Source organism: Pezoporus flaviventris, unplaced genomic scaffold (genome assembly GCF_033815535.1).
Source record: "Pezoporus flaviventris isolate CSIRO_AGI_PZ_B2104156 unplaced genomic scaffold, CSIRO_AGI_Pfla_v1 ptg000015l, whole genome shotgun sequence".
Classification (NCBI taxonomy): domain Eukaryota; kingdom Metazoa; phylum Chordata; class Aves; order Psittaciformes; family Psittacidae; genus Pezoporus; species Pezoporus flaviventris.
The window spans coordinates 4509586-4526917 of NW_026892563.1; the positions used below are offsets into that span (position 1 = coordinate 4509586).

At 38.2% G+C, this 17332-nt stretch overlaps 1 protein-coding gene across 3 annotated transcripts in view; it reads left to right on the forward strand.

Annotated features, from left to right (window-relative positions):
* PDK3 (pyruvate dehydrogenase kinase 3) overlaps window positions 1–17332 on the forward strand; it is a 52608-nt gene that overhangs the window by 11770 nt on the left and 23506 nt on the right. For 2 of the 3 annotated variants that reach the window (XM_061453317.1, XM_061453315.1), the window contains exons 2-3: window positions 5745–5886; window positions 13917–13988. In XM_061453317.1, coding sequence (XP_061309301.1) covers window positions 5745–5886; window positions 13917–13988 — 214 coding nt within the window. Of the gene's footprint in view, window positions 1–4211; window positions 4234–5744; window positions 5887–13916; window positions 13989–17332 lie in introns of those variants that run through there. The other variant, XM_061453316.1, reaches the window with a different exon arrangement.

Genomic DNA, 17332 nt, shown 5'->3' on the forward strand with positions numbered 1-17332 from the left:
AGTAGTTATACCTGCTTATTTTGAATTCAAGTTGACGTCTGGACCTTTGTGAATGTGATTTGGACTGGTTATTTAGAGGACTAAATAGAGGCTTCTCATTAGTGAATAGTATCCTAAAATTTTCCTTTGGAATAGAAAGGAAGTGCTTCAGTTGGCCTGGCTGACAGAGCTTGAATCTGTTAGCTAAATTGCATGAATCAGAAATGGTTTATTAAGATCAACTGTTTCTGTACTTCAACTCTGGTAACTTACCTGTATGCTGTGTTTCCAGCATGACTATTGGAAACTTCAGCTGGAAAGTGAATTAGCGTGTGAGTTTAGTAGTTTGGATTGTGCTTAGCAATGCAGTGGCACAGAGTAGAAATCAGTGGTTGTACAGTGCTAACTAAATTCTCAATTATGAACACAAATAGTTTAGATTGAGAAGACTTGAGTACTTCTATCAGTGTGCTTTTCCCTTAGGCTGCAAAGGGGCACCTAGTAATGGGAACTGGACTGAAGAACAGAAGTTACATGGGAAAGCTTACTTGCAGACTTTAATTCCTCTGGATTTAGCTGCTTTTCTAGCAGTAGTTGTTGAACAAAACTTAATTGTTCAGAGTTTGTAAGTGGTATGTTTATTATAGTTCAGTAAGATGAAGAAACATTGTCATTAATTCTTCAAGTTTAATTTTCTTGAAACTTCAGAGTTTTTCGAGTTTACTTAATGAAATAAAAGTCAGTCTCTTACTATGCTAGTGATATGTGCCAAGTGAAAGCATGTCCTTAAAAAAGGGCACAATATAAAAATTGCAGTTGTTGGTGGAAGTATCGTTAGAGAGCAGTGATGGAACTTGGGCTGAAGCTTAGGTCTGCAATGTGTAAAAAACAGGTTAAGTGCCTCAGGTTAGTGTGGGCCCTGATGTGGCCGTCTGCTGGCTACCTATGTTGGAACAGCTGTGCAGGCTGTCGTTGCTATCCTGTAGCACGATGTGGTAGGTTGGAAAAGGGAAAGCAGTTTCAGTGTGCAGCTTTCTTAGAGGCAGCTCTGTGGTAGAGAGCTAGGGTCACAGGAGTCAGCATCTGCAGTTACATTGCGTGTGTTCCTTTTCCTTTCATTGGATTTTACAAAGACCTCTCTTTAACAAACAAACAAATCAGCCCTGTATGCTTTTTGTGGGATTGGTGTTTTTAGTTGTTGGTGAGATAAATACCTAGAGAATATGCTGAAAATATCTTTATTTCTGTTGGGAATAGGACTGGTTTTTGGAGTTGAGGTTAGTTTGTTTTTTTGGGTGTTGTTTTGTTTTTTTTGTAGCCACATTTATTGGGGCAGTGCCATTTAACGTACAGCCCATGCTCCTGAAATGGTGTATAGTCAGTGGAATTAATTGATCCTTGAGTTCTGTTTACCTAGCTTTAGCAGCAAGTTACTAGTTTTAGCCTTCGCTCAGTTTGCTCTGATACCTTCATCTTTTTGTGTATTTTTTTTGAAGATCACCCTATCCTTCTGCTCCACTTTTTTTTTTTCCCTCCATTTTATTTGCTAGCATGGGAGATAACAAGTGTTCTGGAAGCTCAAGAAGAGAGTAGATATGGTCTGCCACTTCTGCCTTTCTGTCTTCCTGTATTCTGTCTAGATAAAAGCAGCAGTAGTAGTAGTTGCACAGGGATAGGAGGTGAGATGCTTCTGATCCTGTAGTTGTGTGGGGTTTTCTGTTTTTGGTTGGTTGGTTGGTTTGTTTTTTTTGTTGTTTTGGTTTTTTTTTTAAGGAATTTTGCATAGAGTCCCTCCTCTCAACAACAGGTAGAACTTTGCTGCTTTTGAGTCTTAAAGTAGTGTGGTATCTAATGTCTCAGCTCAGTGTTAACTACATACTTAGTAGAGAGAATTAGAGCTCTGGGTGCAGCGAAAAGACTAAAATAATCACTTAGCTTCTTATTTTCCTGTCTCCTCTGACAGGTAAGTGTTAAACTACTGATGCTTTTATGATGTTACTCTGGCAGTCCAGTACCTGCTAGGGATGTGACAGCCATGTTAGGTTTTTGAAGCAGATGACTTTGATCGTTGTCTGTGAAGGACTGCTACTGTAGTCTGTTCTCAGGGGTATTTCACAAATGTGAGAATCTGGCAGCTGAACTGAGAGCATTTGATGATCTTCTAGAGGAAGCAGAGTTCATGGTGCCATGCTGAGTTTCTGCCCTTTTCTGCAGCAAAATCGAGGTTTGTGTACAGCTTTTTTTTATGGAACTAATCCTTCTGTAATCTGAATCTTGGACAGCATATTGCTCTTGCAATTTGTAGAATTTGCCAGGATTGAATTGGGGTCTGCTGCATGTGTGTGGATAGCCACTACATTGTTAGTGCCTCTTGTTGCACAACCCAGAACAGTTTAGGTCCAGCTTTGCAACAGTTGTCCAATTCCTTCACTGCAATGGAAGGAACTGAAAAGAGGGAACATTGTGGTAAATGTTCACTTCTTCCAATTGAAAATGTGTGGGGTTTGGTTTGTTGGTTTTTTTGTTTTGTTGTTTTTGTTTTTTTTTTTCTCCCCTACATGCTACAGGCTTATGATCCCTAGAGCCTGAATGGGCCTTTTTATCAGTGTTAGATTTGTTCTCCATCTCTTAGCCCTATTGGGTAAAAGGTAAAATAGAAAAGCAGGGAAAGATATGAGCAGATATCAAGAGTTGAATCCCGGAGAGGGGGAAAATAGATTAGTAGAGAAAACTGTCTGGAGGTAAAACTGCTTCCTGAATTTCCTTTGGATTGAAGGTCCACCAGTGATGATGATGTATAATCCTGAAATCCAGATCACTGCTTAGATCCTTGTTTGACTGATCTGTTTTCTCATTTTATGTTGAAGGCTGTATCTGTTGTCAGTCTGTTACATAGACTTGTACTTAAACAAGAATCTCAGGATTGGCATCACAGTCTCTCTTCGGTGCTAGTTTTGAGCTGAAGATTTGAAAGTAACAGAGAGGCAGGCATGAATTTGCTGTTCTGTATCACTTGCATAGGGTTACTGATTAGCCCAAACAGAGAAGATGGAAGATGATAGAGCATTTGTTGACCCCCTTTTCTTAAGCCTTTTTAAAGACCTGCTGTGGTTACAGTTGGCATCTCTCAAATTTTGCCCTAGGTATGCATGCAGTAGTAATAATTTGAAATAACTTGAAGATTATGTTCTTGTAATATCTTGCTTTTTATTGCCATTTTTCTGTTGAAGTAACTTCTAATGAATACCTAACTTACAGACTCAGATGTTGTTTCTGTAGTTACTAGGATGTCCCTCATTTTGACAAATGTGGCGGTGTAAGTGTTGCTGTGAGGAACAGCAGCCAAGGAGCAACTGTTAGGATACATTAAGTATGTTTTTTTGCTTCAGAGCTGGGGAATATCTACTTGTATGTGCTGTTTGGCAAGCAGATAACTGATGTTAGAGTAGAAGTGAACCTGCTCTGTGAAGGCTCTCAGATAAATTGCATACAGCTAAGCAGCCGGTATTCTGACCGTGTATCCCAAACCAAAAAGATATACTGAAGTTATGGTGAAGCAGGTCTTCCACTTAGGCAAGCTTAAACAGAGCTTCCTTTCCTTTTCTGCAGTGAGCATGCAAAAGGATCCCAAGAAGCTCTGTACCTAAAATGTAGCTCATTAGAGCAAGGCAACTCCTTTGAAAAGAGACAGTTTAGAACTGCTGGGGTGAGCCTGGTTGAGTAGAGATGTGCCCTTGCTCATGGGAAGAGATGAAGGGGGTTTATTATGCCAGTCCTGCAGCTTTTGTTATCTGCCTTGCCACAAGTCCTGGGACTGTGTCCATGAAGGGCTCCTGTGCCCTTTCACAGGCTCCTGCAGGTCGTAGGTTCTTGTTTGTCATTTCCCCCTTCTCTGGGCTGTCTTTCATTCCTTTTGCTTTTCATTGCCTACAAAATAACTCAGCTTGCTCTTGGTCACTCTTGGGGAAGAAGTCTTTGTTCCTGAGGGTTTTCCAGCCCAGAAGCTGTAGTGTGAGCTAGTCTGAGAGTCCTGCTGTCCAGCCACAGTCTTCGTAAAGACACTGTTATATATAGTGACTTGTGAACAAACAGGTATCTCTCCTCTATTGGAGGTTAATTGGTATCTAACTTAATTGAAGGATTGAACTCTGAAATCATTACTGTGCTTCACAGAAAACAACAGTGTAATATCTGTTTCCTTTGTCTAATTTTGACAGGATGTGTGTATTTGTAATTTAAGATGTGAAAATGCAAGTAAGTGAAATGGATCCAAATGTTTGCTGAAAGAAGGATAATAGAATTGCTGACAGTAATAGAATTTAATGATCCACTGGCTGATGATACCTAAATGAGCAAGAAGAAAGGGAAATCTTAATCCTTCTTGCATATTCCCCCAAGCTTGTTACTGTTTGGGATCTAATCCATCAATGCATGTTACCTATGCAAAGAAGGTGAAAACTCTGCTGCTCATCTGATTATAATGGGACTGTCTTAAAAGTATCACCTTGATTGTGCTGGTTGCATAGTACTTGAGTCTTTCAAATTGCAAATCTCAGTGATTACGTGCCTGGCAGTGCTTTTAAAACTCTGGTTTGCTTGAACATAATTTATAGCTCCTGTATTATGCCTTCACTCACAGATTTTACAGGCAGTTTTATTGGTTATCATCACAAAAGACATTTTCTGTCTTTCTGGATTTAAGCAGAATACTGACAGTTCATTACAAGTAAAAGGGATTTTTTTATTTTTTTATTTTTTAAATTTACTTGGTCTCTTAGAAATTAGTTATGGTGAGGAATTCCCCACTTGTGAAATGCTGCAAAATACAAAAAAGTCTGTCAGGTCTGATCTGGCATCTGAATTACTCGGGCAAGTGTCTTAACATCTTGCACTTTCATATACTTGTAGTTAAAGTTTTATAGGTATCATCAGCAACTAGTTTAGCTTAAGAATGGTATTAATTATGTCAGTCTTCTAGCTCCTGTAGGGTGGCTCCAGAGAATTACCACCTTTCCAACTAGGTCTGCAACAAAGTAGTGATATTTTTCCTGGATCCCTTTCATTTGCTTTCTGACCTTTTTTTTTTTTTTGGTTGTGTTTTTTTTTTTTAATTGTCAAAATATTGTGCTGGATAAAAATCTGGTTTAAAAATGAAAGTTCAAGATAATCTCAACTGCAGCTTTTCCAAATGGGAATGTGGTGACAAGCACTGCACTTTCCTTACAGGTGGCTAGTGAGCATCTTGTAGGCTAGTCCTAGAAGGGATGATGACCTTTGCTGGTCTTTCCAGGTGCTGATGATATATTTAAGTATTCAGTAGTTTTGAAGAGCTTGTGGCATGAAACATCAACTGGCTACTGCCATTCTGTTTTGTCCCTTCGTTTTCTTCTCTCCATTACATGTGTGGCATGTACTTTTTAAAAGCTTAATTTAGTAGAAAAATCATACTGATAAAAGCTGGTATTTTGGGGTCTTATTTCCAGCTGATATCAAGTCTTTCGTATTCAATGAATTTTATCTGTAGGATGAGAGGTTTTTATTTATAGGAGGGAGGATGAGATTATATGAAATGGGGAAAAATGTTAGATAAAAGGGGTGAAGCTCTAGGAAGGTAGGAGTAGAATATGCATTTTGGGGTGAAGGAACTGAAGGTGGGTAGTGAAAGAAATCAGACTTAAAATGTTTTTAATTCCACAAGCCTGGGAAGTCTAAAATTTGATCTGCTTAAATGGACATCTGTTTTTTTTTCCCCTCTCTTCTAACAGGTCGTGACAATGCATGTGAGAAAACTTCTTACATGTTTCTGCGGAAAGAACTTCCAGTGCGACTAGCTAACACCATGAGAGAAGTCAATTTGTTGCCTGATAACTTACTTAATAGGCCTTCAGTTGGACTAGTACAGAGTTGGTAAGTTTAAAAATGGATTGAAAAATTAGTGCAAAACTGTACGTATTGCTTTACTTTCAACTTGGCTTGAACTGTTTTGAACTGAACTCTCTTTTCTGCCTTGAACTGTATATAATGCATGTTTCTTGTCAAATTGAAGTTTAATTTTCTTCTATCTAACAATAAATATTCTAAAAGGGATCCTAGAGATAAGAATTTATAAGTTAGTCTTTTAAGTTAGTAAAATAATACTGTTGTCTCCCACATAATTAGAATCAGTCAATAACTTTTAAGAGCAAGCTTGTTAAATACTCTTTACTATATTGCACCCATGACTTCTTGAAGTAGCTGTTCTTTCTCCTTATTCTTCCTTTGTCAAAAATACCAACAGAAAATGTAAACCTTATCTGTACTTTTCATTGCTAAATCTGCAAACTTAACCTGGTATTGAGTAGAAGTTATGGAATGAGACAAAAATCTAGTGTCATCCAGTAATTAACATTCCCTATTATAATAACTAGTGTATACCCAAAATTATTTAAAGTCCTGTCATCTTTTCCGCAGTAATTATTTTCTAGGTTACCTGCATGTTCGGTGTGGTTTAGAGAGTACTGCCTTGTATGTATTAAGTTCTAAAAAATTGTCATTCATGGGGTATTTACTGTTTTTCTATCTACAAATACTTGATCCAAAGAATTTATGTAAAAATATCTTTGCAGTATGCAACAAACTTCCCTTTGTGGAAAACAGCTTATCTAACTGTAACAGCAGTTGTTTTGTAGACTTCTGTTAAGTTCAGTCATAGCCCTTGAACCAAGAAATTCCGCACTGGCTGTACCTTTCTTCTGGATTTGGTCTCATTTATCAAGCTTCATACTTAAGAAATATAAATTAGTATAAGTAATATTGTGTACTTTGGTTTAAATATGTTTGTCTATAAAGGGTAACACTGGCTGTCTTGATGACCACTTCAAACATAGTGATTAAGTGCTTCACATAAATGGGAATGCTGTGCAGCCACACAATAACAATCACTTTTGTGGTTAAGTGGCAACTTGCAAGGTTTGAAGGCTTGTATCATCTGTCTGATGTTACCAGAAGTTGTTATGCCAAATAGGAAAGACTGGATAATATGCAGATCTTTTAGGCTTTTTTTAATCTAGATGACTTGTGAAGCTGTCTTTAGTGAAATGTGGACGCATGAGTGAATGAAGAAAAGAAAATAATTTTTCTGTAGTGACTCTACAGCTTAATTCTTCTACTCCAAATATACCTTCTGTGCATAGGCTTCTGACCTCCTAATACAGACTCAAGTAACATTTGGATCACTTTTGGCAAAGGAACTGAATGGGTGCTTAGAGTGGATGCCCCCTTCAGAATTTTTGCTTAGAGGTCTGAGGACTCAAGGGATGACTTTTACAGCTTATGACTTATACAAGAGATACTACTGATTATAAAAAAGAGAAAAATAAAAATATTTTAAAAAGTCTTAAGTGTGTTAGAATATATAATGTCGTGCCCAGATAATGTACTTTATATGATAATGTGATTTGCACTATCACAGCTATAGACTGACAGTTTTCTGATAAATGGGCCAAAAATCAGGCTTTAACATGACGAAGTTCAAGTGGACATCCAACCCAGAGATGGAAGGTTGAAATCAGAATGTTTGTTGTGTTCTTCTAATTTTGATTTTCAGTTAAGTAGCTGTTTTTGTGGAAAAGAGGATCTTCACTGAGACTGTATAAGAATATATTTGTGATCTTATGTCAGAAGTAACAAACATAAATGTAGCATGTTTTTTTCTTGATTGTAAACGTGGACTTGAAAGAGCTTATTTCTTATCCTCTGTTTAGAGGCTTTTAATTTTTAAATATTTACCTGTAGATTGTAAGGCCTAATGGTATACTGGTAATGAACCCTTGCCAAAATTTACTCTATCAGCTTCTGAAAAGACCAAAAGTGTTTTCTTAGCTTCAGTGTGAATGACCTTGAATATTATGCAGCTATGCTGATAGTAGGTTTTAAAACATATTTATAGTTTCTTCCTGTGAAGTTCAGACATATCTAGAGAGAGATCCCTGAATTTTAGGCAGTAGAATAAATATAGCTGTCTTGTGTACTTGTAAAATTAAGAAACACCTTCTTGACACACTTGTTTGCTTCAAGAAATTTTTTTCAGATCAGATTTCACAATACTTTATTTTTACTATGCCATAGTAAAATGGTAATTTATTAAAATGCGAACAAAAAAATCTGATGTACATTTGCCATACGTGAGCACACATAATTTAATGCATTATTCACCTTAGTCTGTTTATCTGCTAATTTTCAGTAATTTATGTAGTCACCAGCATATTTCTGATTTATGCTACCACTTTCCAGTAGAAGCCTGATTTTATGTGCTTTTGCTGAGACTCCAAATTAGCTGAAGCTTTAAATCTGAGTTCCCAGTCTATGCCTTCATGTCAGCATGCAAAAAAATACAAAAAGCTCCTATCTTTAAAGCAGGTTTTATTTAGAGTATGGTGGCTCTGTAAATAGAACTTAGGTTTGATGGAGTAAGAAAACAAATTGACCCTGCCTACTTTACAGCATGGATCCTTCCTTTCCCATCAGTCCTCTGTCCAGTCAGGCAGTGACATTCTGGGTTACATGCATTTTCTAGTCCCTTATAGATCCCTTGGGAAGCAACCTCAACTTGCCACTTCTGAGAATACACTCCCTGCTGCAGGCAAGCCTTGTTCTCTAATCCATCTTCAGGGTCTATAGGCACTTCGCTTCCTGTAACATGCTTCTTGACTGCACTGTGCTGCCTAACAGATTTTACAGCTGATTGCTTGATTGCTTTCAGGAAAGGTGAGTTTTTTTCTCTCCTTCCTTTCTGTGTTCCTTTAGCCTGATGCGTGTGCTGCAGCGAGCGTAGGCAAGACAGCTGTCCTTTCTTTGTATTGCTTTTCTGAATAAAGCTGGCAGTGTCCAGAGAGTGACCTATGAACAACAAAACCAGTTTTGCATTTCAGTCTGTGCATTTCAGTCTGTGCAAAATCATGAGCTCTGTCCCAGTTTGAGTTTATAACTTACTTTATGTGTATGTTTTGTATGGAATAGCAACAGAAGGAATAAAGTGAATAAAAATAATAGTACAGTTAACATGTTCTGACTGTGAGCTGCATTGACAGATCAACAATCAGTGTGCTAGGGATCAGCAACTTATTTTCAGTTTTTCAAGATTAGTGGGCAGCATCCTAGTTCTGAAGAAACAGGCCTTTTTTTAGGCCAGCTTTCAGAGGGCGCTCCAGCTATTGTGCACTGGAGGTAGGATATTGAACGTGTGGCAGAACTGCATAATAGAGGATATCATCACTAATGTGATGTGATGAGGGAAAGTAGTTACAATTAAACCTTATAATGGATAAGATCAGAGCTTGTAAAATATCTAAAGTGCATGTGATGTTTGCACAACATGCTACTCACTCATCAAAAACTCGTATTTTAATTGGCATTGACTAAATGTCTCTTCTTTAGTACTTTTACCTGGAAAAGGCTATGAATTTCCATTTGCCTCCTTGAAAAGACCCATTGGAGAAATCGATACAGCTTGGGGATTAATAATTTTTTACATTCAGACTATGCTAACAAAATTGTGTTGCTATGAAGATATGTTTTATCTTTTCAGTGCTTTGCTGTTAGGTTCTAAAGGAAAATCTTTCTGAAATACACATACCCAAAAAGCAAAAGTATCTTGCATGAGTTCTGAAAAAACCCAACAACCAAACTTGGAGTTGACATTCTGAGCATTTGCAGTGATTTTGTGTGAAAAGTGCCATTCAAGAATTACTGCATTTGGCAGACTAACAATTCAATCTACGTGGCAGTAATTAACAAAGGAACAAGGCTAAAGGCTGCTTGAAACCAAAGAGCTTGCCCAATGATCTGTAGTCTATTATAATAAAAAATTAAACACTAGAAGGGCAACAGATTTGAAGGGCATAGGTTCTGATTCATGCTTTTGATGACTCACCCTCACCGAAGATAACAAAATATTTTGTTTTGTTTCAGTTTTTGGGGTGATTCTGGTTTCTTTTTTTCTAAGATATGTACTGTATAGTTGCACTCATTTACTGGTAATATAGCAAGTAATCCATTATTCTGCTACTTTTCTGCTTCATTCTGGCTGTCTGGTAGATTGTTTAAAACATCACAAGGTCTTTTCAGCGCTTGATTTAACTCTGTAGTTACCACCTTCTTTTATCCATATCTGCACACACAGTTCAAATCAAAAGACAATTTAAGGAAATAGATTGTATGAAAGGGGAATGATTGTTTTTACACACCCTAGCTGTTACAGGAGTGAACTGCATTGCTGACTGTTCACAATTACACAGATCGTAATGTGGTTGATGGATAAGACAGTGTTGAAAATTATTTATTACAGCTAACGTGAGTTCTAAGTTTATTTAATTTTGAGCTGTTTGGGAGGGATGGGGGGAAGTGGGGGTGGAAATTGTAGCATTTTGGCTCACTCATTTTTTCAGGTCACGTTGGCTGCCTTGGGTTTCACACATTTGATGGGCAGCTTCAGCAGCTTCCTGTTTAGTTTCTTATAAGTGCCAAAACCACTTTGCAGATATAAGGGGCCTGAATTAAGTGAAGATTATTATACCACAGGTTTAGATTGGAAATGAAAATGCAGACAACAGTCATTGAATGATGAGGTCAACCTATATTGGAGGATTAGAGTAAGACTTCTTCATGGTAATCATGCAGGTATTTTTTGGGTAGATTGCTTTTCTCTGTAGAATCAAATATTTTGTGCAGTTTCCTTTTGCCACACAAACAAATATAAGACAGCAAATATTTATTATAGAATAAGAAAGGAGTTTTTCGTTATATTACTACCCACAGTATGAGAGAACTAGTCCCATCTGACAGTGCTGGTGGTCTTAAGTTACATGGCTTTTTTTTTTTTTAAATTACTAAACGTATTTGCAAGGATGTCATGTGAATGATACCCATTTTCCCTTTCCACAGAAAAAGTCCAAAAAAGTCAGTTTCCTCTTGGAGACAATTACAGATTGAATTATTTAGATATGTTCTCATCATCCATCAAGGAAAAGGTGAGGTAGGCAGCAAAGAGTTGTTGTGGAATGTCATGTATTTGTTAGAGGCAGAGCAAAATTTGGCACAGGAATGGGTCTTAAGCATTGTTTCTACATGATGTTGGCTAGTTTGGCGAGAAGTAAAAAAACTCATTGCCTGTATGGAGCCAAGCTGATGACACCCTGAATTACTCAGTGCCTTGCCCATTATTTCCCATCTTTCATTTTGGAGTTTCTTTGCTGATTGTTTATTACTGTGTTCTGCTAACTGTAATAATGGTACCTTTTTTTCCCATCCTGTACCCATGATTAACTTGATTGACCTTGATTCACATGAGCCAGGTAATGTTGAAGAATATGTTCCTCTCTGAAACCAAGGAGTGGGTCACCATAATTTGTTACATGTTAAGTCTTGCAGGTGAGGCAGCTGAGTTCAGAGACTAAAGCAGCCTTTTCCAGAGGGAATTAATGAAAAAGGAAAGTGCAAGGGCAAATTCTCAAGGGAGATTAGTTCTGATTCACTCTTAGAAACTCAGTCCCTCCTCCTGCTGGTGGTCCTGATGATTCTTCTCCTGCCCCTCTATCCTCCACATCATGCAGCTGAAATGGGGGTTAGAGTAGCAGCCTGTGGTGCTTGAGGGAGTCATGTAGACAGCAGTGCTGTGTTAAGCTTTGCTGTAGCTTGAAGATGGAGGGTGAAGTTTCACAGCCTCCGTAAGCTAATCTTAACATAGAACTGCCACCAACAGAGATTTTGTTGTAATGTGAAGTTGTCCAATCTTCAGTGGCTGGGGTCAGTCTCGTAGGCCCGGAGCTTCTGAATAGGCCATTCTGTTGAGCTGATCTTGTTGTTTGCTGCCTACTGAAAAGGGTCACTTGTTTTGCTTTTTCTTTATGTAGGCTTTATGGTTATCTTTTTCTTCTTGTGCTAGCTTTAGCTGGTTAGACCTTTCTGTGAGTTGTTTTCATGTAAGAGAAAGGTCTGAGTTTTTTAATCAGTTTGGCTCTCTGTTACACCACTGCAGGGAGCTACAGCTGTTGAGACACACATCTGATTAGCACTGATGTTTTCATAGTGCTTAACCAGGAGTGAAGGGAGGGTAAAAGGGAAAGGAATGCCAGCTCCTTCTGGTAATGCTGAAACCACCCAACCTTTTATGTGTGACTTATACCTTGTGTGATTTACTTCAAGAAAGAGGTCCCATTACTGTATTTTTTTTAAAGCTATATCTGTACTGCTAATGCGCCTGTTTCAGGGGGTGATCCCTGGTCCTTAGGCCCAGTGGTGTGAGGTGGTGCATTTTAAGTGGTGGTGGGCTAGTTTCCAGTGGAACAGGCTGGCCATGTTGATGTTTAGTGGTACTCTGCCTTAAATGGTTTTTGAGTCCTGTGGTACATCTGTGGCTCTAAGCATAATAATATCTCGTGTGACAAATGTCTAAAGTAGAGCTGTGTTGTGTAAGAGTGGTGTTTTTATGAAACCCAGGGTTGTGTCAGGTGGCCTGAGGTACAATGAGAGGAGATGTGAGAATGTGTGATGGGGAGTACTGTGCTGGAATACAGCTTGGTGCAGTCTTGTTAGTGTGGCTTTTGGGGAGTGTTCCCTGGAGCTTTATTTTGGAAGGAAGTTTGGATTGCTGTCTGAAGAATGTGGCAGCAAACTGTCATCTGTAATAAGTGGATGACCAGGAAATAAAGATCCAGGGACAAACTAAGATATATGAAATTACAGACCTACCTGAAGAGGGGTTTTGTGCCTGTTAACTTCGGCTTGATTTATATAGCAATTTCATAGAATAGAATCATAGAATAATTAGGGGTGGAAAGGACCTTAAGATCATCTAGTTCCAACCCCCCTGCCATGGGCAGGGACACCTAATGCTAAACCACAACTCTTTGTGTGCGGCCATCCAGCCAGTTCTTTATCCACCGAGTGGTCCACCCATCAAATTGATGTCTCTCCAATTTAGAGACAAGGATGTTGTGTGGGACAGTGTCAAACGCTTTACACAAGTCCAGGTAGATGACATCAACTGCTCTACCCCTGTCCATCAGTTCTGTAGCCCCATCATAGAAGGCCATCAAATTGGTCAGGCAGGATTTCCCCTTAGTGAAGCCATGCTGGCTGTCACCAAGCACCTTGTTGATTTTCATGTGCCTTAGCATGCCTTCCAGGAGAATCTGCTCCAAGATTTTGCCAGGCACAGAGGTGAGACTGACTGGTCTGTAATTCCCTGGGTCATCCGTTTTCCCCTTCTTGAAAATGGGGGTTATATTTCCCTTTTTCCAGTCATCGAGAACTTCACCTGACTGCCATGATTTCTCAAATATGATGTCCATTGGCTTCGCAACTTCATTTGCCAGCTCCTTCAGGACCCGCGGATGGATCTCATCAGGACCTATGGACTTGTGAACGTTCAGATTTTTAAGATGGTCTCGAACCAGATCCTCTCCTACAGTGGGCGCAAGGTCTTCATTCTCACAGTCCCTGCATCTGCCTTCCAAGCCTTGGGTGGTGTGGTCAGAGGCTTTGCCAGTGAAGACCGAGGCAAAGAAGTCATTCAGAACCTCAGCCTCCTCCAAATCCTGTGTAACCAGTTCTCCCGAGAGCTTCCTGAGGGGGCCTGCATTCTCCCTAGTCTGTTTTTTATTTGCTATGTACCTGTAGAATCCCTTCCTGTTATCTTTAATACCTCTAGCTAAGTTTAATTCTAACTGGGCCTTAGAAATTTCCCTAAATTGTGGTCTGTAGAGGCATAAAGAATGCTTACAACTCAATATAATATATTGGAGTTGCTTTTTGTCCCTTGGTTCTGGTATCCAACTTCATTTTAGCCTTTACAGAGGACTGTGTACTACTGTTGTTTCAGGTGAGGTTATAGTCTTAAGATTAAAAAAAAAAATATACTTTAAGTATTTTAACTATTTATCATTTCTGATTATTTTCAGGTACATGCAGAGTTTCCTTGAGCTTCTAGAGTATGAAAATAAAAGTCCTGAGGATCCTCATGTTCTGGATGAGTGAGTAATCTGTTTTCTTTTGATGGTTCATTTTAAAATAATCTGTCTCAAAACAATCAAGTGTTTTTATACTACAAGATAACAGTAATCTTATTTATAAGGTAGAATTTGTGCAGGAAAGGCCAAAATTGTAATCTGGAGCAGGATACAGGAATCTTATGCTTTTGAACAATATATTTTGCATTTGCACAGTCCAGTAGTTTAAGAAATAGTGTGAAATGCTTCCTCCAAGGCTGTATGGAGAAGACAACATGCAAGTAAGAATATAGTTGCATATCAAATGCTTAGGATTAAAATGTCATTTCTCGATACACTGAGTTTTGTACTGTTGCATATAGTGTATATTAACGCATTAATACTTTGATTTCATTTTCAGTTTGAAAACATTCGGTGTGTCATTGTTTTTATCTAAAAGCTTTTTTAATGGGCTTCAATTATTTGTGTTCACCTACCTCACTGAATAGTACTACTTATGTTTTGAGAAGGAAGGAAAGCTTAGCCAGTTTTCTTTATCAACAAAATCATGTTAAAATCGTTATGAGAATGTTTCCTTGAAATATGTATGTATAAGAAAACCCCCAACCACATGTAAGTGAGAACAGGTACAACAAACGCATTAGAGACTTAAAAAAGCAAAACAACCCCTCCCACCACTAAGGGATATGGTTACTCTGTACTATATAGCAGCCAGCTTTGTTTCAGGAGATTATGTCTTGCTTTTGTTCTATTAATTAGTTTTCTTAGGGTAGCTTCTCGTGTTAAAGACGACCCCCCCCCCCCCCCAAAGAAAAAAACAAAACCCAAAACAAAAAAAACTAGAAATCTTACAACACTTTATAGGAAGCATTTTTTAAAACATCTTGCAGTCCAGTAAATGCTCTGGTTGTACAAGATGTGGCCTACGCTGTGCAAAAATGATGTTTTGCTTTCCGGTAGTTCCAGATACATTAACTGGTATGTTATGTTAGGCTAAGTAAGGGGTTTATTAGGTAATGCATTTTAGATGTTATGCTCTTTTGGCTGTGGTCATGTTATCCAAGGTCTTAAGTATCGACCAATACAGGAAAAACTCAATTGCGTGAGTACCAGTTTCCCTGCGTGGCAGAACTGTAGAAGGAGCTGTAAGGTTCATGGACCAAGTGAATTGTAGTGTTACTGAACAAGGGAAAGTATTTTCTCAGTGTGAGTCCTTATCTGGAATACTGTCTTCAGTTCTGGGTACTTACCTATTAAGCAGTTAAAACGCACATGGACAGTATTGATATGAAAGGAACAAGAATTGGAGATGTGGGTAGTTGAAGTACTGAATAATGTTGAAGGCATTCGTTTAGATTGGAAAAGAGTAATTGAAGTGTGAGACACTGCAAGTCTTGAGCGTGCCAAAAGAAAAGGTCACCATAATAAAAGATTATTGGTTGCTTGAAGTGAAGAAGTGGAGAAATAAAAAAAAAAAGTGGCTGATTTTTATTGTAGTTGAGATTGTACACAGGGCAAAAAATGCAGATTCTAATATTAGCAAGAACAGACTGAAAAAGACCATTTCATCCTGTTCTGAAAAAGAATGCTTTTCAGAATGGAAATAAATAATTCCATTTTATTTAATAAATAGTAAAAATTGAAGTATTCTCTGTAGAGCATTCAATTTTAAAAGCTTTTAAGAACAGATTAGTTTTTATTGATGTTCTAGGCAAGCTTCTTCTGTAGTGGATAAATTAGATGAACTTTTCAATTGCTTCTAGTTGTTCCATTTTGTTATTCTGTATTTACAACCTGTTTGCACAAGAATTTGTTTGTGACTTGTTCAGTAGTAAGTTTTCCTATTGCTTGACTTGAAAGAGTGTTTTGAGTGGAATTAAGTTACCAAAACCTAGGTGTCTTGTTTCTTTTTGAGATGGCATAAGCTGTTCTAGACCTGTAAGCAAGAGGTAGATCACCATATGTTTTAAAATGTTGATGAAGAGTTTTCTTGGAGATCTATTTTCAGTCTGTGCATAATTATAAAATGAATTATCTTAATCTGGCATATGGATAACACACATTCTTGATGGTGTTTCATGGCAACTGGAAGTGTTGTTTGATGCTCTATATTAGTATGATACACCAAATATTTGATGATGAACCAAATTGAACTGAACTTATACTGAACTCATTCAGTATAACTGTTAACATATTTGAAATCTTGTGGTTATTGCATTTATGTAATGAAGTACATATAATAAGGATGCTGGGGATATTTTTTTCTGTATTCTAAGGTGAAGTCCCGGTAGGGACTAGGACAGTAAGAATTGCCTTTATACTGAGTTTGGCCTGTGGGGGAAAAAGATGAAAGACTGATTAAAGAGCAAGTTTGTCTTCTTGCCAGTACTGGGTAGGCTACCTAAGATTAGAAGATCAGATTTACTTTCCTGCTCTTTGCATGTCATCTCTTCCTAGCTTTCTGAAGGCTGTGCTATTTAACTGGATATTGATCCATAATTAGCTATCATTATCATATTGCAAGATAAATATGGACATAGTTATTTTTTAAATAAGTATTTTGCAAAGAATAACTATGTCCATATTTATCTTGTAATAACCCACAGATAAGTCTAACAAATTTCTCAACTTCTGTACCAGTATTCCTTGTTGCTGCTGTCTAGCTCTATCCTACTTTTATGCCTTGCAGTCAGCAGAGAAATACAGGGAGATAGTTAATGAACTACTTTGCAGTGCAGGAGTGTGGGGTGGAGAAGGGACCAAAACAAACCACTTATCTGAGTTAATTTAGGTTTACATACCACTTTTCTATTATTTGTATGTATCATTTAATACAGAATTTGAGTCGTCATCTGGGACCTTATGGGTAGCGTCTTTAGGGATGCATGACTAGGAATAGTACTTTCCTTCAACCAGATTGGTTTGCTTAGAAAAAGACAAGTGGAAGTTGACTCTTAAGGTATGCTGGGTCATTTGAACCAGAGACTTTCTGGTACTAGCAGTATCTGTGATGTATCTCTGAGTACCTTGCATATAGTAGCATGTGAAGAGGGGTTGGAGCATTCATCTCTTGGTTCCTCTCAGCTGTCTTATTCCTGCATTGAGCATGCTGTAGGAGCGTACTTATTATATACTAATACTATGTATTATATACCTCATATTATGGAAGGCCACTCTTGCATCTTTTGGTCATTGGAGTGCCGTGTGTGGTATCAGATGACTTGGACATTTCATAATGGCCCTTATCTCACAGAATCACAGAATGGTTTGAGTTGGAAAGAACCTTAAGCTCATCTAGTTCCAACCCCCTGCCATGGGCAGGGATGCCTCACACTAGACCATATCGCCCAAGGCTCTGTCCAGCCTGG